The sequence below is a fragment of the Nanorana parkeri genome, unplaced genomic scaffold (genome assembly GCF_000935625.1).
Source record: "Nanorana parkeri isolate BGI_ZX_2015 unplaced genomic scaffold, ASM93562v1 scaffold27, whole genome shotgun sequence".
NCBI classification, from domain to species: Eukaryota; Metazoa; Chordata; class Amphibia; order Anura; family Dicroglossidae; genus Nanorana; species Nanorana parkeri.
Genome location: NW_017306295.1, coordinates 2,477,977 through 2,502,108, shown reverse-complemented (window position 1 = coordinate 2,502,108; position 24,132 = coordinate 2,477,977). Strand labels below are relative to the sequence as shown.

The 24,132-nt window shown below is 39.4% G+C and overlaps 1 protein-coding gene across 1 annotated transcript in view; it reads left to right on the top strand.

Annotated features, from left to right (window-relative positions):
* Window positions 1-24,132, top strand: part of LOC108795029 (collagen alpha-1(VII) chain-like) — a 204,348-nt gene that overhangs the window by 87,231 nt on the left and 92,985 nt on the right. Inside the window, exons 63-70 of the mRNA XM_018566199.1 lie at window positions 351-458; window positions 1,236-1,349; window positions 2,454-2,717; window positions 3,405-3,662; window positions 19,421-19,495; window positions 20,983-21,018; window positions 21,592-21,636; window positions 22,469-22,513. Coding sequence (XP_018421701.1) covers window positions 351-458; window positions 1,236-1,349; window positions 2,454-2,717; window positions 3,405-3,662; window positions 19,421-19,495; window positions 20,983-21,018; window positions 21,592-21,636; window positions 22,469-22,513 — 945 coding nt within the window. The remainder of the gene's footprint in view (window positions 1-350; window positions 459-1,235; window positions 1,350-2,453; window positions 2,718-3,404; window positions 3,663-19,420; window positions 19,496-20,982; window positions 21,019-21,591; window positions 21,637-22,468; window positions 22,514-24,132) is intronic.

Here is a 24,132-nt window from a genome sequence, read left to right as displayed (position 1 = left end):
CCCCCAGTTATGAGGACCATTAGGAATTTATATGCCAAAATGATTGGTTAAACCCAGATTCTTCTTTTTTTCAACATTACTTTTCCTTTATACTGTCTTTTCAAAATAGCAAACAAGATAATAAAGAGATAAGATAAAGGCTTTAGTGTGGAATAACACTTTTGTAGTCAAATAGTCCTTTTCATAAATATCTGTACATCAGACTCAAAAGAGGGACAAATGACGAAAGTGGTACAGAAAGATTTGGTTCCAAATAAGGGACAGTAACCCCAAATGCAGAACAATTGAGAGGTGTGGGTTAATAAATCATATGAGCCCAGAACAAAAGAGGTGTTTTTTATTGGTTACAGCTGAGCCTTCTGAAGGAACTAACAGACCATCTCATTCAGCATGGAGTAGCAGATTTGTTTCAGCATCTCTCTAGCAACAAGAAGGATCGAAACACAAAGAAGAAGCAGGTCTTAGTCTTTTGTTATTAGTTCTAAGAATACGAAATAATACCAAAATGTGAACATTTTATTATGCTCTATAGCTTTGTACAGGACTAGCAATATCATTGCAATATCCTTGTCTCCGTGTAGGATTCGTTTATTATTTTAAGATTACCAGAAGTTTTCTCTGTTCATTTTCCACACAACATCACCTTGATAGAAAGCCCTGCTTACCTGACACTAACTAGAAATTTTAAAATTCAATGCCCTACTATACTTTTTTCAGTGTTTTTCCTGTTCCAAAGAAAAGGTTGTGGCTTGTATTTCTCTATTGTCCCACTGGAATACTTGTGTAGTAGTTAACTGATTTCCTGTTTGGTAAAATAAGATGGAAAACCTGAAACAGTGGGTGTTTGTATCCCCAGAAGTAAAACCTTTGGGAATCCTTCTGTGCTTCAAAAATAAGATAGTGACGAACCCTTTAGATATGAGTGACTAGCTCACCTGTTACATGAATACAGTATTTGCAAGATACTCTATGAGGCTGCGTTTGAACGTTGTGCAACAAGAATGAAATTCCTTTTTTTGAGTTTAGTGTAAGTTTAACCCAAATACTGCCTTACTGTTGCAGTCTGTTGGATTGCCTTACAATAACAAATAAGACAATAGAAATCTACAGAACTGCCTTTAAACATCAAGATACCAAAGCAATTGTAACTGTAATTGAGAATTAGTCTTGTTTGTGATTGCATTGAATTTGTTTTCCGCCCTTCAGTGAAATTGCATTTTCACGTATCATTACAGAGCCCCAAAAAACATGAAATTTCAAATGAAACTGATGAGGAGCATTTAAATTCTGGTTCAGTCCTGGAAAGTATTTCCACTCTAGAGGGGAGTCAGACACAGTCTTTATCTCAGGTATTACATAAGAAGGTAGTGACTAAATAGCTCTGGTTCAATTTTATATACAAATCTGCTGTGGGCACATACAACCAGGGCCATCATAAAAAGACTTAGTAGATTTGCATTCTGGCATGTATCTTTTTTCTATAGTTGCTGTATTGGTATTTACAGGGATGTATATTGTATAATTGTGCAGGAGGCAATGGCTTTTTAAAAATGAGACTTATGCTAGGTAATACATTATTATATTCATTATTATATTAGCAAACTTTCATAGAAATTGAAACTTAGTTTTAAATAATTGATCCACATGGGCAAAATTAGACGGTGTTTTTTTTCTTGGGGATGGGGGTGAATTTAGGGCTGTTTATTTTATTTGGTGTTCTTTGTAAAATAATAATGAAAATGAAGCTGATACTAGGGTCGATCACTAGCACAAGAACAGGTGCAGGGTAAGCTAAAAGCAGCTTCTATAGACCCTTAGGAGGCATTTAAAGTCAATTGCACCATTAAAAAAAAAAATCCACCATTAACAATGCCACCAATACATATAGCCAAAACAGCAAAAGTTTACAGAAATCTCCAATTTTCAACCAAATTTTAGGAACATGAAACCTCTCAAGATTGCTTTTCCATAATGGCCCAGTCACACCATAAGGGAATACACGTCAAGTGTGTTGTTGCTCTGGGTGATCATCCAATGCGAATGGCACCCCAAGGCACCTTCAAACACCACAATGCAACACATTGCATGGCATACTCTGATTCAATAAAATGCAAACAGCACTTATTTTTTTCATGCATTGAGGTACATTGAAGCCATTTAATTTTGAAAGGGTTGCTTAACACAATGCACATCAATGCAAAAAAATACAAGCACTGCATCGTGGTGCGAATGGGCATTAAATGTAGACTACTTCTATAATGTAATAATAAAACTGGTCATTATACTGCTACTACTTCTACTGCTATTACTACTAATAGCTCCAGAAAATGGGGTACTGATGCAGTTACAAACATAAGTACTGAATATATGACATGCAACGTGGTCTCACAGTACAGTTATCTATATTTTGTTTGTTCCCTCTTTATGGCACTGCAAAACTTTGTTTTATTAAGGACTTAAATGAAAATAAGAAAGAGCAGAGAAAGAAGAAGAAACCTCAGATGGAAAGTGTGCCCATTGGTGTTTTAACAAATGTGGTCACTGAAGAGCAGGAGGAAAACACAGAGGAACTTGGACTTCAGCTAACTCTACAAGGGAGTGAAACATCTGCACGGCCTGCTCACACAACCAGCATGGAAGACGCTTATAAGTTATCTACAGTTACCCTTTCCACTACACACACAGAGTCTGAAAGGTCCACCAGAAAACAGGAAAAGGTGAGGTCCTCTCTAGAGATCCAGGCAACTAAACCACATCTTGCATTTAGATTATCACCACTACACAAGCACATACAAGGCAACAGCTTATGGAATTCTCCCCCATGCCACAGCAGGCTCTCACCATCCCTACAGGGCTTTAAAAAAATCTCTCAAAACGCACTTCTTTAGAAAAGTGTATCCGCTCCCCTTGATTTCTCATCCTATACAACCTTCCCTTCTGCTTCCATTTCACAGTACTCCCAAATCCCCTCTTATTTTATTTGGTATACATCTGTAGCCTCCCCTTCCCCACCTCTGTATCTTTGGTCCCCTTCCTCTTAGACTATAAGCTTGCTTGGGGAGGGTCCTCCTCACCTACTGTTACTGTATGTCAATAATGCTTGTCAGTGTTTCTTATGTGTCTTGTCTAAACGATTGTACAGCACTGCACAATATGTTGGCACTATATAAATAATTGTAATTGTAATAGCTGTACAAGTACATAAAATGTGGTAACTCCTTTAGATTCTGATAGCAGTGCATCAATAAAAGTTGTTTACATATTTGATTCAGATAGTTGCCATTATGCATGTAGTGTTGTCAATTCACATAGTTGGAAACAAGTTTGTTGAGTTCAACTAACCTAGTCTTGTGTTATGTGTTCACCTGGGTAATATATTCCTAAGATTGCTTGTGAATTTGTAGGAGTCTAAAAAAGAGAACAAGAAAAAAGCCAGTTTGGAAAAAATGACAACTGATGTAAAGATGGGAGGCTCTACAGCCTATGAAACTGTAGGAGGTGAAGCTGATGTTACTGATAACACTGGCAGAGTTATCAGAATAGACGCACCACCTGCAACTGAGCCATCTACTACTTATATTGTAAAAGAAGCAGAAACAGAACTTGAACCTTCTTTTGACACAAGTGCAGTTCTAGAAGCACAGCAAGTATTTCTTGGAAAGGTATGATTCTCCATACCTACTGTATACATACCATATAATTACCAGAATAAAAGGCTAGAATAATAAAATAAATTATTTAAGGGTACCAATACATAAACAGAGCGGTTATCTGCACTTTCACCATTTACCCAAAACGGTCAGACATAGGTCAGTCAATAAACAATTTCTCGTTTATGTTAGTGCCAGAGAACCAATACTATTGATATTAGATCATGAAGGCACTGCTTTGTGTGCTGATTTCCAGTATATCTAGTACATTCCAAAGTGCTTGATTTCTTTCCAATTTCCTTGAAAGTGGGGATAGAAGGTCACTTCAAAAATTGTGGAACTGCTAATTTAGCAGCAAACATGTCACACTAGATTTACACAACTTTCACCCAAGAATTACACATTTTTAAATTTAATACCATAAGAAAAAGTGTACATTTTGGGGGAAAGCTGGATGAATACATTTATTAGTAGACCCCTACATACTGTACATGATATGCATATTTGTTCTAGTAATTTTAATCTATTATATTATATCATTTTATTCAAAGGTTGTTTTTTTAGGAAAAGATGGAGAAGAAGAAAGAAAAGAAAAAGAATAATCAAGCTGCAAATACTTCCCCAGAACAGCATGGTAGTGCAAGTTACACATCACAGATGCAATCAGAGAAAGATTCTGGCACTGAGTCCATTCTAACAAGCACAAAACAGACTGTAAAAGAACAAGACAGTATAAGACCTACAGCGCTCACATTGGGCATATCAGAATCCAGCCTAACTACAAGTGAAGATCTGGTATGTTTTTTCAACTCATATGTTAATGTTACCACCAGTCATAATAGAAATATGGGAGCTGCCATTGCAGATGATGTGTTATAAACTTTCTGTTCTCTGGACTCATTTACATTATCTGGCTTCACTAATCCCCCCTACCCCAGCATGCTTGTTGTAGGTCAGACACTAGCTCATAGGAAGTGCATGACAACCAGGCAGGGCCGTCTTTAATACTGATTGGACCCTGGGCAAACATTTTCTTGGGCCCCCCACTCCTACCCACCCGACCCCCTAACCAAACACCCGCCCCCGACATGCAATTTCGCTCATGCATAAGGCTATACGACAGGGACAGAGCAACACTATGCAATACCGATCGCACAATAAACAGAAGAGTGGCGCGGGTGTATCTTTTGTGGGCTCAATTACCCGCACCCGACATGCAATTTCGCTCATGCATATGGCTATACGACCGGGACGGAGCAACACTATGCAATACCGATCGCACAATAAACAGAAGAGTGGCGCGGGTGTATCTTTTGTGGGCTCAAGGAGAGGGCTGGTGCAAGCATTATTGTGTACATAAGTGAAGGTGCATTTTTCAGCCCCCCCTCCCCGGCGCCCTCAGACAACTGTCTATGCAGCCTTACGCTAGCACTGACGTGTAGCATGTAGTGTTCCCCATCATATGTACATGGAAAGCATGTAGTGACCCGCATCACATGCAGACAAGCAGCATAGTGACCCCTCTCTGTTGACGTTTAGTGTTCCCTAAAACACACATGCAGCAGCCAGTACAGAGAAGGTGGTGAGGACAAAGATTACAAATATAAGCCAGTTATACCAGCTAAGTGCAGCGTTGCTAAAATCTAAATTTATCAACATATGTAGAGTCTCATTTAGGCTGTTGACTTCAAATAATTCAGCAGAAACAACATACTCTGATTTAGCATAACTGAATCTAGTAAGTATGAAATGCACAAGTCTACTTGCTTGGGACCACATTCGGGTGCATTTAAAAGGAGAACTATGAGGTGAGTGATTTCCACTCATCCTCATAGTTAGAGCCAACCTGTGACAAAGAAGCAGTCACACGTCGGCTCTATCGATCGGGAAGTGAGCAGATACATGCACTGATCTGCTCCCTTCACGATTGTCTCCCTGCCTGTCAGTCACCGCCCCCCGCCGGGGTTGCCTCCTCCCATCTCCTATTCTCCAGCGCTGAGTGGAGGAATGACCCAGGGAGGGGGCAGGCACAGCTTGCTCTGCCTCTAGATGAGCAGAGCCAGCTGTCACTCACATAGCTGGGTCGATATCAACAGTATTGTCGGGATCCGTCTCGGCTGGGGCGCTCTCAATAGCCCGCAATATACCGAGCTTTGGCTCACGGGGAGGTTAGTATATGTCCTCCCATGACCCTAAAGAGAACTATGGGGAAAAACACTTACTCCATAGTTTTCTGTAACTGTCATCCACACGTCTTTAATTTTAGCAGCCTGGTTTGCATTAGGTCATATTGATGATATTCAGTATTCACCAAACATTTTTTGTTGAATCTTTATTCCAATATGGCTTATATATGTGTTATTACAAGGTGTAAAAAGAAATACATATTGGAATCTCATATTTATTGTAAACAAACCATTGTCCTTCTACTTACAATTTAAGAATATTTATACCAATGTTTGCATGACTTTATGATGTACAAAACCAGACAAATTTGTTATCATACATGTCTGAAAGGCAGAGGCTCTCTTGTGTAGCTTAAAAGTATGTAAGGCATAATCATAATATGAAAAAACCTTGGTTATCAAATGATCCAATCAAAATTAGCAAAGACTCTTTATTATAGGGATAGCTGCACAAAAGAAGCAGTTGTGCTAAGTTCATACAATTCATAAGGGTTCTATAATTTTGGCAATTATTTATTTATTTTCCACAGGAGACGACCCCTGAGGAACAATCAGATTCTGCAGGAACTGAGGTATCAAATAGTTATATTAAATGGCTATAACATGTACAGTTTTAATCTTTGAAAAGATCAACGTGCCAGGAATTCTTAATTCCTACTTTTGCCATACTGAGTGCCCACCTTCTTCTTGTGCACATCTTACACTAGTGACAGATCTAGATTATTGCTAGCACAGTGGAGTACTTAGCAATGGCTACACAACCCTAAATCTTGATGTTGCATCCATATATGATTGGATTTAAAAATAGGCAATTTAAGATAAAGATAGCTGTACATCAGATTATAATGTAGACAATCTTTAGAAGCCTCCTCTGACGACAAGACAGTTGCTCAGAATTCTACAGCTTTGTGTTTCCAATGTATTCAGAAGGTCATATTAAAAAGGACAGACAAGCCTAGGCACATTAACAAGACCTAGATTTCCCTGCATTTAATGGCTGTTCTTCAGCACAAACCCTGCAGATTTATGTTTTATGAGTGAGACTAACCAGATGCAAACAAAGATGTAAATGCTGAATTTCTGATTTGCAGTACAGCAGATGTAAATGAAATTGGGAATTCAGGCCTTGCAAGGGAATCATTGATAAAACCACATCTAGCTCTGACATTCCACATATTTATATTTATTTGAGGCCTGGGTTTCTTGTAGAAGAATGGGAAAAATATGCAGTGAGTGGGACTTGATCAAGCAAACTGGCAACCAGCAAACACACTTTATAACTATGGTAAATTACCTGATGGGCATTCAGGAGTATAGACGCAGTAATGATAGGCAAAATAATCGATTACCACCATTAAACCTATATCCGAAAACTAGTTGTTTTCATTTTAATTGCCCTATACATTGCCTTGCATAAAAAAAAAATATGTTCATATTGGTCATCTTTCTACTTCCTTGTATTACTTTTCAATTGTAATTACAAACTTCGTCTTAGGGGGAAGCTATACATTGTTTTGATGCCACATTCATTGTCACAAGGAATATCTGATTTATTTGTATAATGATATAATCTATATTATTTTGCGTTAGCTGTTTAATGTGGTGTAATACTGAAACCTGTATAAAGATGAGATGAAAGCACAATCTTGGTTTTGTCAACTTCAGTACCTCCTACTTACATTGTACTTATTTTTACATTGTTCATCGTATCATTGGCTTCCTTTTTTATGTAGTTTGTTCCTGGTTATGCTGGGCCCTATGAAAATTGTATTGTCCAATATGGCTATTAATGTGCTTACTTACAATGTTTGGTTGAAAAATTAACCTATTATTGCGTTAACAGCATGTAATAAAAAAGAAAATGCTAATTTTACTTTACAGTAGGGAATACATTCATAGTATAGTGTTTTTACTAATATTTGCTATTATTAATGAACTATTGTAAAGTGGGGTTAGGCTGGGAAATGTCCATGCTGTACTCAATGAGTGGTAAGATAGGTTCATACAGTCTAGCATGTTCTGTGCATAACTGCATGTGGTGCTTCCTCCATTGTCACTATAAAAAAATAACATCAATAACCGCTCATAAAATGCGTACTCTTTGTCAGAAATGTTTTATAGATAAACAGATAGATTCTAGATTTCTTCCTTTAAAGGAGAACTATGAGGTGAGTGCTTTTTACTCACCTAATAGTTCTAGCCGACCTGTGACAATGAGACTGTCACAGGTTGGCTCAGTAGATCGGGAGGTGAGCAAACAGATACCGATCCTGTCACGGCTCTCTGCCGTGATCTCGATCCGGTCACGGCTCTCTGCCGTGACAGGGGGCCCTCTCCCCGCTCCGATCTGCCAGCGCTGACTGGCGGAACGGACGGGGGAGGGGGCGGGTACAGCTGGCTCTGCCTCTAGATAGGCAGAGCCAGCTGTCACTCACGCAGCTGGGCGGATCCCGTCATCTAAGTCGTGATCCGCTCCGGCTGCGGCGTCTCAGTATACCGCGAGCTGTATCTCGCGGTATACTGAGCTTAGGGTAAAGGGAGGACGCTAGTTTGTGTCCTCCCGTTACCCTAAGGAGAACTATGGGGAAAAACACTGACCCCATAGTTCTCCCCTTAAGATACACAAAAGTTGCAAAAAATAGGCTTGCAAATGTGTGTTACAGAAACCTGGTATTACATTTGCTATACTGGCAAATATTACCTAGGATAAAAGATAGGATTACTACCATATGTAAAATAATCAGGATATTTGTTTATCCTGACTAACGTGAACAAATCTGCCTGGGTTCAGTTTACGAACAGTAAATCAAACCTTGTTCAAAGTTCACAGACTTTGCAGTGAACCCCATTTAAAGTTAAATCTTGTTCTTGAATTATGACCATTTTCAGGGCTAATAAGCAAACTATTGTCAAATATACCAATGCTAAAATACAAATAAATACATAGAAAAAATAAATAATAAAAACAGTATCTCTCCTTACACAGAATGGTCAGCTCTCCCTAACAGCTTTTTTTTTTATATAACTGCTGTAAGCAGTTATCCATTCCTTCAGATTATTGGCTCTTATGACTTAGCTGACCATGGATGCATTGCATTATAATCTGTCCCATATTTCTGGCTGAATCTGCAAACGTTTTCGTCAAATTCCTGGGACTTCACTACAAACCTGAGCCTCATCCCTAATCTTGACTATGCCAACAGTTCTTTCATTCATTATACCTTATAAAGAATAGCGAGCATGCAATGTGCTCCTGTGAAACTGAAGTTGCTTAGCAGGCAAGACCTGTGATATCATGCCTAGAGGTATTAGTAGCATAACTTTGCTCAGTTAATATGACTGGATGATTTATGGAAAACCACCTGGGCATTTTGACATCTGTGCCCGAATATCAAAGAAAGCTTTTAAACACTGACATTTTTGATAGCCAAGAGCTAGATGACTAAGAGTTCTCTTATACTGGCATATACCCTATTCACTTCTATTTAGCATGATCACTTATTCCCCCATTCTATTGTGCTTCACCTCCATTCAGGACCATCAAGGTTTAGTTTACTGTAAGGGGAACTAACAGGCTGCTGATGTGTTGTTAGAGCAAACTGATGTATTATAATGGCACATTTGGCTGTTTTAGACCAAATAATTCATAAATATTTTGTAGCCAAGATTAAATCTCTATATAAACATAAACTCATCTGACGAATGATAGGTATGATGGTTGTACATTGTACGTTCTCTGCATGATCTGGATGGAGTGCGGACCATCTAGTTCTTTCAGATAAAGCTATATAGATTTATATTATGGTCAAATGTGAGAGAAATCCAGATTCAGATGTCTGATACTTGGAGTGGAGAAGGAGTAAAGCCTTTGAAAGGTTTTTATTTCTGTCCCCACTGGAGATTTCCCCTTACATCCAGTTCTGATTATGTCCTGCATGTCAGGGTGTGGCACTGTGCTACAGGGGGTGAGAATATTCTACCTCATGGGGACACATTCACAATAAATTGCTGGCAGTTTTAACCCTTCCCCAACCGATCCGAAACAGAAGGTTTCGGCTAGAGTCAGGGACTTTTGTGTCAGGAATTAAAGGAGAACTATGAGGTGAGTGCTTTTCACTCACCTCATAGTTCTAGCCGACCTGTGACAATGAGACTGTCACAGGTCGGCTCAGTAGATCGGGAGGTGAGCGAACATATACCGGCGTTCACTCACCTCTCGATCCTGTCACGGCTCTCTGCCCTGGATTCCCCCCTCCCCGCCAGTGCTGACTGGCGGAACGGATGGGGGCGGGTACAGCTAGCTCTGCCTCTAGATAGGCAGAGTCAGCTGTCACTCACGCAGCTGGGCGGATCTCGACATCGATGTCAGGATCCACTCCGGCTGCGGCGTTTCAGTATACTGCGAGCTACAGCTCGCAGTATACTGAGCTTAGGGTAACGGGAGGATGCTAGTTTGTGTCCTCCCGTTACCCTAAGGAGAACTATGGGGAAAAGCCCTGACCCCATAGTTCTCCTTTAATGTAACTGGGACTTTCCTGTTTGATTGTGTTTAAAAGTAGTGGTTAGGAATACATGCTATTCTTTTCATGATTCCACTGCCATCAGTGTGTATTGTGATTCTACCAAAGAATAACAATGTAGTTTGTTACATTGTGTGATGTCATCTGATGTCACTCACTAACATACACTGGCTTATTCGTAAGGCAAAGAGTAATGGGCACATATAATAACCTATTGGAACTAGTTTGTGATCACCTTTCATAAAGCTCACAGACCTAAACTAATGAAATGTGAAATCTGATTCATTGCTATGAGTTGGAACACATCATGTTGCTCTTTGCATTGTCTTATTGAACAAGCTAGAGACTATTTCTTTATGCTATGATTTATGTGTTATACATCTATAGGTCTTGCTTTCATCCTTATATTTGATGACCCCTGTCACCTTTTATCTTGTATGGTTTGTCTTGGCACTTAGCCACTGGTCATATTGTTTGTGCAGATGCTGAGGATAGGTATCATGTCTGATCCTTTGTAGATCTCTGCACTTTTGAGTCACTCTCAAAGAAAATACATGTAAAAACCTGATCTGCGCATGCATCCAATACTTTTTATTGTTGCAGAATACTATATGCTGTAGAGTTTTGACTAGCTTGTCCATTATTATTATACAGGATTTATATAGCGCCAACAGTTTGTGCAGTGCTTTACAAAATGGGGGAGACAGTACAGTTACAATACAATTTAGGTACAATAGGGTTAAGAGGGCCCTGCTCATAATAGTTTACAATCTAGTTTTCTATCATCTAGCCTTCTATTTTGGAGATACAGAGAATAGGGGATAGAATGGAAATGCTGAAAAATGAATGGGAATCAGGAGGCTTAGCATGTGCTATGAATACATACTAATCTAAGCATCAACTCAGTGTCACTCTCTTATCAAAGATGTACCCCCTATTGCATAGGAACTCCAACCAGTGGCGTAACAATCACCATAGCGACCCAGGCGGCCGCTATGGGGCCCGGGGCACATGGGAGCCCGGGCCAGGACATTCCTGATGCCCTGCGGGCCGTCTGGGTCGCTTTGGCATCTTACCTCATGCTGCTGGCTGTCACTGGCGGCTGTGAAGAGAAATGTGCCGCTGTTCAGATCACTGAGTGATCTGTGCAGCGGCGCGTTCCTCTCCACAGCCGCTGCTGAGTCAGTGAGAGCCAGCAGCGGCGGTGGAACAGGCTGGACCCAGCAGTGGAGGCGGTGCCAGGGGTTGGCATCAGAGGAGGCGGGGCCCGGCGATGGGGGATGGGGCGGTCCCAGCAACGGGCGGATGAGGCGGGGCTCATCACCAACGGTGGAGGAAGAGAAGGCAGACAGATAAAGAGTGTGACCAGCCCACCTGAGGGTGACCCTGCAGAGCCCACCTCAGAGAGTCTATGGTGGGCTCTGTAGGGTCACCCTCAGGTGGGCTGTGTGGGATCTCAATTGGGCTCTGCAAGGGGTGTAACTAGAGATCAAAGGGGCCCCATACAAAATGTGATTTCTAGTTACGCCCCTGACTCCAACCCAACGTTTTGTTTTTGTATTGGATAAACTGAGGAAAGATTAAAACGTCTGTCACATTTTATTGCTGTCTGTGATCCCAAGGCATGACTTTCCTTCATGTTACACGATCTAATACCAGAACAAGAAAAGTGAGATACTGCTGTCATGGGAAGGCACCAACAGCAATTACAACTGGCACAGGTTCTAACCTTTATCCACTGTACTAAAAAAGTATTATTTTTCACTCTTTCTCCCCATTAGAGAGATTTTAACATTATTGGCCCCAAAGTTTTGCTCTGGGACCCCATGATTTGTAAATACGCCCCTGGATGTAGGATATGTTGAGAGGAGTCAGAAGACTCTTTATAGTTAAGGAAACTCTCTCTCTTTTCTCATGTGGTGGTCTGCACAGCTAAAAAAATTCAGAGCACATCTAGATTATGGATATCTGTTTTCCTAAGGGATGGCAACAGTTAGTCAGACAGCAATATGTGATACAGCACAATATAAATAGTTTGCTTTTTTATCTTCAGAAAAGAGGGCACATAGCAAGCACCAAGGGTCATATCACTATCATCTACTAATTCAGAATATCCCAAAAGTCAGCAAAGCCGACAAACATACATATACTGTATGTATGCTGTACTGTCTGGGATGAACCAACTCCTTATTAAACGATATAGCTAAAGACAGAAAGCTGTTATGGATCATTATAATGAAAAGTTTGTCTCTGTGCTCGGATCCAAAGCTGCTTTGGATCCGAGCACAGAGACAAACTTTACATTATAATAATCCATAACAGATTTCAATCTACATACATCATATATGATGTATGTTGGAATCACCCATGCGTTTTTCTAGTTGTTCTAGATTTTATCACGGGGTGTTGCAATACATGATGACACATGGGTGTTTTTATTATTATTAATAAATGTTTATCATATGTACATAGTTATTGTTTGATACTTTTTTTTATAAAGAGGCTATCCGGTCTGAGATATCTCCTAACAACTGAGGGCTTTCTGTCTTTAGCTATTTGCTTTTTTATCTACTCTGATTTAAGGTAGACACACACAGGCACATTCTCCACCCAGTTTTCCTAGCTGATAGAACTCTATATTGTATGATATTTTCCTAGGCATAACCTGAAATAACTCTATCTGTAATAATGCTAACTCTGAGATTGTGCTAATAAATGTCTGCAAGCATAGAACCTGCATGGCACTAACACTTAACATTTTAAATACTAGCATGTATGTAAAAGTGCTAAGCCATCATTTATTATTTTCATTCTATGAACCAATTCCATTAACATTAGTGCACCAACCCTTTGAGACTTTATGCTTAACATAACGTTTCTGTTTAAATCACACAGGACCAATCTTTAACACATTCAGATGCTCAAAAATAATGGAAGCATAACTATATACACCAACAACCCACCACCTTTCCACAAGCCATATGGCCTTCAAATTGGTAGTAGCGGTTTGTGACATTCTATTTGTATAAACCATTTGACTCACATATGGGGAGGCTACTGCAGACAGGACTGATGAACTTTATCTTCAGTTGCCCTTGGATTGTTGACACAGCGATTGAAGAAAAGACATTTCACCCAAGCCACTGACTTTATCTTCTATGTAGACTTATAATGATCCTGTATAAGCTAAAATTGATGGACATTGGATACACTTTTAAAGTGATTTTTTTTTTTTACCTCCAAATTTTTATTCTACTAGCACAACCAATTTCTGGATGAACTTTCCCTGATGGCTTTTTAACCTTTTATTGAAGGAAGGTACAAACGGACATTAAATCAGTTTGGAGTCTATACCTTCAATGCATTTCTGATGCCTTTAATTTTGTTAACACAATATTTTCCACATTGGATTGTTTATGAAAGCAAGTTTGAATTTTTTTGTTCTCTATGGTACAGTCTATTTAGATTGACTGTACTGTATAGGACTTCTTCATCTCAGTCGCTTTATCCAATCATCCCAAAACATTTTTTACAATGAAGTTGAGGAGAACAGTGTATCTTACTTTGTTAAGCACCAGTACAGTCATGATGATGTAATTGCTTTCACTTTCATGCTTGATGTCTTATTGAGCGTATACCACAGCACTGAAATTCCTGAAAGTTTTTTAAATGAGTGTCAAGTGGCAGATTAAGCATGTACTATGACTATACATTCAGTCCAAGTATTGTAAGAAGGTAGCAACTGTGTTTTGTTATCTCTTCAGAGGCTTAAAATAATTGCCAGTTCAAACTGGCAGCTATGTTAACTTTTAGAATTACACACTGTATGGTCAAAGGTTTGTGGACACCTGATCATTACACTCATATGAGCTTGTTAGACATCCCATTCCCAGACTATTTGGATGAATATAGAGCTGAACCATCCTTGGCAGCTATAACAGCCTTCAATCTACTTAGAAGGCTTTCTACAAGATGCTGGTGTGCCTGTAGACATTTTTCTTATGTGTCCAAAGGAGATTTTGTGAGTTTAGATACTTATTTTACATGAAAAGATCTGACTTCCAAATGGTTTTCTAATTCATTCCAAAGGTGTTTAGTAGGGTTTAGGTCAGGGGTTTGTGCAAGCCACTCAAGTTCCTTAATACCAAACCTGTCACACCATGGCTTTATGAACCTGGCACAATGCCTGGAAAGGGCACAGTCATGTGGGAACAGAAAAGGACATTCTCCAAACTGTTGCCTCAAAGTTGGAAGTGCACAGTTGTCTAAAGTGTCTTTGTAATTGTGGAGCATTAAGTGTCCATCTCTGGAAACACCTACACTCAGGTGATATTCAGGGGTCCACAAGCTTTTGGCCATATAGTGTATCTTTTCAGTTATTATTTATATGCAACAGGAAATTCCATGTGTTGTTCTTGTGAATAGAGAATAAATTACTCTGTGAACCATTAAAAACTTTGACTAAGTGTCAGGTCATAAAAGTCTTTTGCATAGTTTAGATATCCAGGGTAATGAATGGGTAAACCAGCAAGTCTGTTAGTTTGGTAATCACAAGTGATGTTAGTATAAACAATGAGGCTGTTAAATAGCTTTGGTATCCAAGGTGATATAGGTTTAGACCAACAAGTCTGTTCAATAGCTCAGATATTCAAGGATATGTAGGCATAAGCCAACTAGTCTGTTAGTCTGCTTAGATGTCCAGAGGGAGATTTATTTCAACGTATTTGCATCACTCCACTTTTACATTTCATATGAGGGGCTCAGGTTTATTTGAGGAGTTACAGATCTTTTTAATAGTAATTTCAGATGAAACCAAAAACTGTCATTAAAAAAATCTGAAAATAAGAATATTTATTTGTAAACTATGTGAATACATACTTGGACTAGTTTAGAACCAACAGCAGTCATTGGACATATATCTGAGAGGCGCTGCATGTGTAACATAGCAGAAATAGAAATTCATTGTGGTGCCCACTAAATAAGAAGCAATTGGAAAATCATGCTCCTGTTCACACTATAAAAGATAACTGTAAGGAGTTAAACTACGAAAGGAACTCTTAATTTATTATATACAGTACCTATTTCTGTGTCTGTGCATCTCAGTTCGCTTAATATATTAAATGTGTTCTGTAAAAAGCAACCAATAAGAGGTTTCTCCATTTAAAATGTTAGCGAGGGTTAGCGCACCCAGTTCTGGACTTTTAAATTTTGGTAAAAACAGTTCGGCCATTAGCACCCAGTGGTTCTTTCACCTCTCAGACACTCTAGTTCAAGTGTCAATTCTGATCTACTATCTGTAAAAAATGAGTCAAGGCAACTGGACTTGCTGGACAAGTCCAGCAAGTCCAGTTGCCTTGACTTATTTTTTACAGATATTCCATGACCTGGATGAATGAGAACCTGCACAGACAATTCCCATCTACGTTTCCCTAGTTATCTAACTCCTCCTGCTGTGTTTACAATAATATAAAATACATTTAAACTTAATAGGTGATTAATTCTCCATCTTAACAGCTACTGCGGGTGTGCAGGCCCAGGAACTTACATACAAATTAAATACAGAGATCTCACCACTGCAGACATTAAGAGATAAAAAGGCAGTAAATGACTAAACTTTAAAACATAGATTTTGGGTTGACTCACACTTGAGTGTAATTATAATAGCTTTTATACTTAGTGCAGCTTAGTAAAATGTATTTACACTTGAATTTTATACATGAGCTGACAAAGGTTTGGAATCTATGGTTTTATAGGTACAGTATTGTTATAACAAACAACAGTTAACAATGGCAAACATGAAAATGGATGCAAAAATTAATGGACGTTTTTTCTCGAGGGCTTTTATTCTGATGTGAATGGTAAATGTTAGGACACTCGGGATTCCAGCACAGTGTCAGTGACAGTTTGGCAATTTTACTCAGCTGAGGTAAATCTGTAGTTTCAAGTTGTTTACCTTTGAAACTCAGCAATAAAACCAGACAGTTACGGTATATTACATCTGGTACGTACACACTGACTCCAGGCTTGGTAAGAAATGGCTTCTGTTTCTCGGCAGATGGGAAATCAATTAAGTGGTGTGTCATCTCCCATAAACCTGATTGTTCTAGAGGCATACAAAAGTAATGGCTTAACCTTTGTCATGTAAGATCTCATAAAATTTTTATTGTTGAAGTCATTAATGCTAACAAAAACTCATTAGTGTTCAGATGGCACCATAAGCAGACAAAATAAGCCCCTTCGTATCACTTTTCATAACTAAACCATTACCGTTCTGAGTCATCACCATTAGCCATACTAGGTATCAATGCAGCAGAATGTTTCTTTTTCTTAAAGGGCACTGTTATCTATAATATAAATTATATTGCATGCAAAGCACAACAACTGCTGAATGATATTCCTCAGAAAGTCTGGGCAATAGGTTCTGTGGCTTTCTGGTCTATGAAATTTTTTAACTGTTACTCCTGTACCTAACTTGGATTGCTTGGCTTTTAAAAATGGATTTTACAGAAGAAAAGTTATTTTCTGGTGAAAAACAAAAAAGCAGACCAGGTTTACAAATTAAGGTCTGTAATCTCCGGCTGTACAGGAGATGCATAATTGTTTTTCTAAAATTGGCACATTATGGAACACAGTGGGTTTTATTTACTAAAGCAATAGAAAATGTTCACTCTGTAATGTGTATGTTCACCCTACAAAGTGAGTGTTTGCCTAACTTAATGATTAAGGTGAAGCTGTGTTCACTTCAATCATGTGCAAGCAAGTCTTCTTTTGTTTGTTTTTTCCTCCTATTATATCATTGGATATTCAGGGTAAACACAACCTCACCTTAGCTAAGTGTACACTCACTTTGCAAAGTAAACAGGCTCTACTCGTTTAATAAATCAACACCAATATCTTCTTAGCTCCTTTGACATCTATTCCTCAAAAGAAAATCTCACTTTGGGCTGCTATAAAATATAATATGTAATATCACCTTGCTTACTTGCATTAGAATACATTTGATATTCAGGTACAAAAGAAGACAGTTGAAACATGAAGAAAACAAAAAAGTTTAAAGTAACTTTAGTATTGTGATGGCAACATCTGTACCCCGACTGGATACACTGTCACAGCTAGCTCCCTGTGTGCTGGACCTAATAAGCAGAGGTGGTTATAGCAGAAACCTTACTCTATACATCGGACAGAACCAATGTTAGGGTAAAACAGGAGCTAACAAAATCTCTTCCGCACACCACACTCTCTCAGCCGTATACATTCACCCAGTCACTGGTCAGCAAGCATTTTATAGCTCACAGATCCCAACTGCCCTAGGTAAGATAATATTATTTTAATGAAAAGTACTTTTCTGGGAAATAGCTGTAAAGGTTAACAATAAACGGAATTATTAAAAAGGGTTAACAATAAAGTTTTATCAAGGTGATCATGTCAGCAAGCTCACCAGGGAGTTATCTCTGCAGGGAGCCTATAGTGTGGGGGAAGCAGTCCAGACTTTATGGTGCCAGCAGAACATGGCACAAAAAATATCCGCCCGAGAGTTCCATAAGGTTAGCGATAGGTCCCACTGGCTCGCGATCCAGCCGGTCAGCATATCACTAAAAAGGCTCATAAAGGAGTTCCGTAAAGGAGTTCAGATGTTAGGTCTGGCACAGGATACAGTACTAGCCCCACTGGCAACTTAAAACCTTAATCCAGGCCAGGGTCCATAGCTAGTGGGGGGGAAGGCTGGCCTTCAGTCCCCTCCAAGTGCCCAGGGCACGGAGGCTTCCACAACAAGTATATATTCTCCTCCTCTCCACATAAAGCCCATAGGGCTGCGGTAGCTACCAGAAAGTCTTTACTACAAACAAACAGGATGATCCTTATGTCGTTCTATACCTCTTCATTACCAGACCATTTTTCAGTATTCGGTGCTGTGATGGTTTGACTGACAGTGTAATATCTGTCTATATATACTGCTGTAGAGTAATATCAATTAGTTTGATATTATTTTTTTCTTTTGGTGGTATTTATTCTTTTTTATAAGAAAGGAGAAAAGTTAAAAAATTTTAAACAACTTTCCCTTTTTACAGCAATTCAAAAAAATTGTCTTTCTTTTAAATATAGACCAAAATGTATTCTGGTGGGGTGACATACTCAAACGTGCATATGTAAGAGGGGTGCTCCTCTTGACATCTGCAGACACCTCTGGGCTGAGAATTTGAAATGGATTTCTTAGATGTTTGCTGTTGGTTATCACAGATTCATTGTGTAGTGTTAGTCTCTGCAACCCAGTTGTAGCTCCTGTCTGCCACCCCCCAAGGAAGCACAGTTATGTAGGTGGATAGGCTATTTAAACGGTGTGTGTGCTATTTAAACCAGTGCAGCAGCCTGACTTTTCCACCCTCTCCTTTTCCCATCATCTTCTGTGAATTGTATACACAGGCATTTTTTACATTTGTGTTTGAATGGCCATCACAGCAATCACAAAGCACAAAGCCAATATGATCGGCTGAATTTTGCCTGTGATCTGCACTGTCTAAGGACAGCATGATTACAGGCATTGTGCACATATCCGCTCACAGTACAAACAAAAAAAAAGATATTTTAACCTTAAAGTAAAGCTGTGCACAGATAATGCACAATAAAGTATTCGCAGATTCTGAACAAGCAATAAAAGCACTTTAGGACAAGTCCATATTAATTTCAGTCTCTATAAACATTGTGAAAAAAATGTATTGTCAATGTTCATTGAAATCTTAGCTCTTTCCTCTTAACTTTCTGTTGCACCAGAATCTTGTTAGTCTGTGCAGGGATTTCTAGAAACATACCAATCCTGACTTCAGAGTTTTCGTTGTGATCTTTGAGAAAGATCAACTTTGAAATAAAAGCAGCTGAAGATGGCTTGTTTCTAAAGCTCTTTTACCTCTGGGAGAAGGTTGACTCTAAAACTGCAGTTTGTTTTCATTTTCATTTTGAATGAACCAGCCCCTAACTGTCTGCTTTCTACATGCAGTTTGAAATTGTCCCCTAATATATTGTAGTGTGGAATAATTAATTTGACACCTAGTTTTTTTTTGTTAAGCAGAGACATGTTAATTCCGCATATAATGTGAAAAACCTTCGAGTAAGAAGAATGGTGGATGAGGATCATGAGACTGTGGTAAGGACTGGAAACATATAAACTGCCATTGTAATCATTACAGTGAGAAATTCAATGTTGTATTGCTATAATGAAACTGTCACTAGTGTATGATTAGGAAATATTTTTTAAATTCTGGTTCACCACGAGAATATAAATAGGCATGGATGACAGGTTAGATTATGTAGCAAACAGTATGAAGGCACATACATAAGGTTTACTTTTGATAAAGTAAGTTTTTTAAAGCTGTGTTTCCACATTTGTTAAAAGAGGGAAACACTCAGCTGTAGTTGTCACCTATGATTCCTTTAAATTTCTGTATCTAGCCTTTACTTTAATAACTCGCTTTAGAGCCAGAACATGGGCACAAAAGTGGAGACTGGTAGAGCTGTAAAGGGGAGATTGTGGGGCAACTCCATAATAATGCCCATTGTTCTGGAAAAAGATGTTCCATGAGCTCATATAGGTGTGATGGCCAGATGCCCACATACTTTTGGGCATAAAGTATAGGTAGTCTCAGCTCCTGAAACACTGTGAGCTATTTGGTTACCTGACACCTTCCCCTTTTGCATAAAATAAGGCAGACATTTCAGTTGGAAATCGGAGGACTGTAGGGGTTAATCAGTGTTGGCAAATAAAAACAGTGTTGGGAATAAAAATACCGGCAGATGCAAGAAAATTATTCGAATTGAATTGTCTACCGCTTTTGGAGAAGACACAATTACGAATGGAGGCTTGGAGGAAGAACAAACATTCCTGGACAGGGAGAATTACATTATTTAAAATGGACATTCTTCCAAGATTCCTTTACATATTTCAGACGACCCCGATAAAGATCCCCAGATCATATTTCCATAGACTAAGATCTGTGCTGCTACAATATATCTGGGGTACCTCCGGGGCGCGCCTGAGGTATGATATCTTGGTTAAAAGAAGATCGGAAGGGGGAGGGAGCTTACCACATAATGGAGATTTACTATAGAGCAGCGACTCTGAACAGGTTGATGGACTTAATAAATGGGGTAAGAGAAAAGGCATGGGGCCGTGATTGAGTGGCATTCCAGACAATATAGTGCTTTTCGCCCTCTCTTTTCATGGCTAGATAAGTAATGGTGAAGGGTCAGTTTATCATCCAATCAAGCATAAGTACGAGTAGTTTTTATTGGTTATGACTTATTTTTCACCTGTAATTAAGAAGAAATCAAGAAATTTTAGATATGAAATAGCCATATATGTAGAGGTTATTGATATTATTATGTAATTTATGGAATTGTATGTGAAATTAAACAAATAAAAATGTATTCTTAAAAAAAAAAAAAATCAGTGTTGGCAAGTCTTACTCTGCCTTTACTCTGTGTCTCCTGTGTAAGAATTGTCACTAATGATTTAAAAATGTTATGGAGTGCGCAGGGAATGCTTAGATGTTCATGATAACGAGTTCTGTAGCTCTACTTTAGCCATTAATGCTTCTGAACAGATGGTAACACATCTTTTTATGTTTCCAAAAGCCTTACCCAGGGACGCAGAGAGGAAAGAGAAAAAAGGTATGTAACAGGACAGCATTATAAAGATTCAATAGGAAGTTGGAGTACACAAGAAAGAAGACCAAACGAGAAATAAATGTCACACAGATAAAATGTTTGTATTTGTTTCAGAATCTATATTCAGGAGAAGACGGTCAAACCTCGGAATCCTCCAAAAGAGATAAAGTCAGCTAATATAATATCATTACAATAATTTCATGAGGTTAAAAGAAAATAGATTTTTAATATTTAAAAACAGCAATCTTACTTCAGAAACTAATAAATCATTTAAAGAGTTAGTCCACACAATTGATATTTTAGTTAAAGGTGGACTATGATGAGTCAACCACCTGTACATATGTTTTCAGTTAGTAGAACATTCCCACTTACTTGTCCTGGGGGAGGAGGAGTGCCCTGCATAATGGCCAAAAAAAAAGACCAACCCCTTTGATGATTAATAATGACTAACCCCACTAATGACTGAAGCAGGCGGATGAACCTTGTACCTTAGGACAATAGTTAATATTTTTTTATGACTGTATTATTTATATAGTATTCCATTTTAATAATTTTTGGTTGCTTTTACAAAAGCAGGAAGGAAAGAGGCGCTCAGGACCCCAGAGAGACAAAGTACAAAAGGTACTTGCATACTTTTTCACAACTGCTATATTGCATATTGCCTCTTCATTTTCTGTGTAGTCACAGGACAGAAAATAAGGGGCAAATGCCCCAAAGTGGACACAGCAATACAAAGTTAGAAATTCTAACTTTTCACAGTCCACACAAAACTATAAATAAATTGGCTAAAGTTGGACTTAAGTTCCAGAATAACATGTAAAAGCAAAAAGGTTTTCAATACCTGGTCATGCAAAATTCATAACCAGTGAAAAAGGCTAAAAAAAGTTGTCCCCCACTGCCACTTATATGTCTGAAATTCTGTGGTTTAACTTTCCATATAAAGCCAACCAGAAGTTGATCCCATTTCATACATTTGATAAAGTTATTTGATTGATCATCATACATATTAAGCATGGCACACCAACAATTACATTTTATTCTGGCTGATAAAGATTGAAAACCTTTGGAATAAAGAATGTTAAGTCAGCCCATAGATGGGCAGATGTTATTGACAACTATAAACTACGGTCACTTCAAAACAATAACTAAACTCTTGACGTGAGTTTATGTTCAGAATGTGCACAGTGTAGAGAAAAGAAGAGAACAATCTAAGATCTTTGACTGACCCAGTATGTGGCATTGGTTATTTTCTAATCATATACTGCCCAGTCATTTCTAGGAATGCTTGAAGGTGTTAGATAAGTAAACCAGGCAATATATAGCCAGCCTTATATAGTCAGTAAGGATGTAAAATAGAAACCCCAAGCAGTCCCCTGATTATGTGTGTACTTGGTAAAATAAAAAATAAAAAACTGTTTAGTAGATCATAAGCCTCTTGTATTTTCTATGACAGGGAGAACCAGGGGAACTTGGAGATCCTGGAATTCCTGGGCAGAAGGTAAGCTTATCATTTCAAATCTCTCACCTTTTTACTTCTGAAGAGATCTTACATTTTCTGATTGTATTTCATTAAACTGGCTTGCTCTTAGACTGGTCTCTGGAGCATCTCCCTCCGCTGCAGCAGTCTAAGGTCCCTGAGTCATCGCATTCTATTCACAGTGTATAGGACATGAGTATGCCAAGGGACATATCGCTGCAGCGGAGAAGGAGGCAGGCAGGAGGAAGCGATGTCACAGCTGGCTGGTTCCGAGGATCGGGTGAGTATAACTTTGTTGTTTTTGAACTTAGGCAAAAATGAGCACTAAACGCATAATTAAACCCTCTGGGCTTTTGCATGCATCTACTGCTGGCAAGCAGTAGATACATGAATAAACATTAAAAAAAAGTTACCGAAATAGGTTTAAACTTACCTGTGTCTCCGCCACACGCTCCCGTCCGAAGATCTGAAGCAGTGTGCACCCGCACAGACACCCAGTGGCGGAACTACCAGGGTCGCAGCGGTCGCATATGCGACCGGGCCCTGGCGTTCCGCCACTTGCGGGGGGGCCCAGGAAGGAAGAAGTGGCAGTGGCATAACATACAGGGATTAGATGGGGCGGCTGCCTCGGCCGCCAGACAGTGACAAGCGGGTGGGCCGGGCAGAGAAAACAACCAGCCAGAAATGCAGGCAAATACTGGGGCAGCACAGGACCCAGCAGCAGCCACCTGATACAGAGACCCGCCTCCATGTTCCCGGCCGCTGTCCCCCACGCTGGTATGTTTTTTTACAGCCTCCTGCTCAAGCTATAGAACATGGAATAGAATATGGCTGAAACTGACTATAGTCTATTCCATGTTCTATAATGTCATTGTACTACTAGGAAACAGGAAACTACTAGTTCAGCTGCGACTTGTAGTTCCCTTTTTTAATTACTGTCCTCATGAAAGTACTAGTAATACAATGTCATTATAGAAACATAGAATAGAATATAGTTGAATTCAAAAGTTACTGTACTATAATGGCATTGTATTTTCATGAGGAAAGTAATTAAAATAGCCTTCTATCATACAGGGAACTACAAGTCCCAGCATGCACTCACTGTCCCTGTACAACTCTCACATATCACGCAGGGAACTACTGCAGGGGGCTTGCATGCTGGAACTTGTAGTTCCCTGGGTGATTTATGTGGGGGACGGTGTACAAAGACCATAAGGGCATGCTGGGACATGTAGTTCCCTGGGTGATGTGGAGAGGTGTACAGGGGCAATGAAGGCATGCTGGTTGTAGTTGAACTGCAAGTCCCAGCATGCCTTCATTCTTATACTCCAGGGTCACAGGCACTGGTGTTCTGCTACTTGGGGGGGAAGAGGGCCCAGCCCAGTAACCGCCGAGGCACCGACATTGCCCAGCAGGCCAATGCTCTGTGTGGGGAGGGGGGGCCCTTCATGGTTTCTCGCACCCGGGCCCTGAGGTTTCTAGTTACGCCTCTGCAGATACCGTAGGACAAAGGAGACGCAGGAGTCATAGACCGGCACCAGCGCTGGGGGGACTCCTGAAAACTACAGCAAAGAAGATGATTGGATCAAGAGGCATCATTTAAGTTAAGTCCTTACACTAGCATGGGGGGGGGGGGGGGG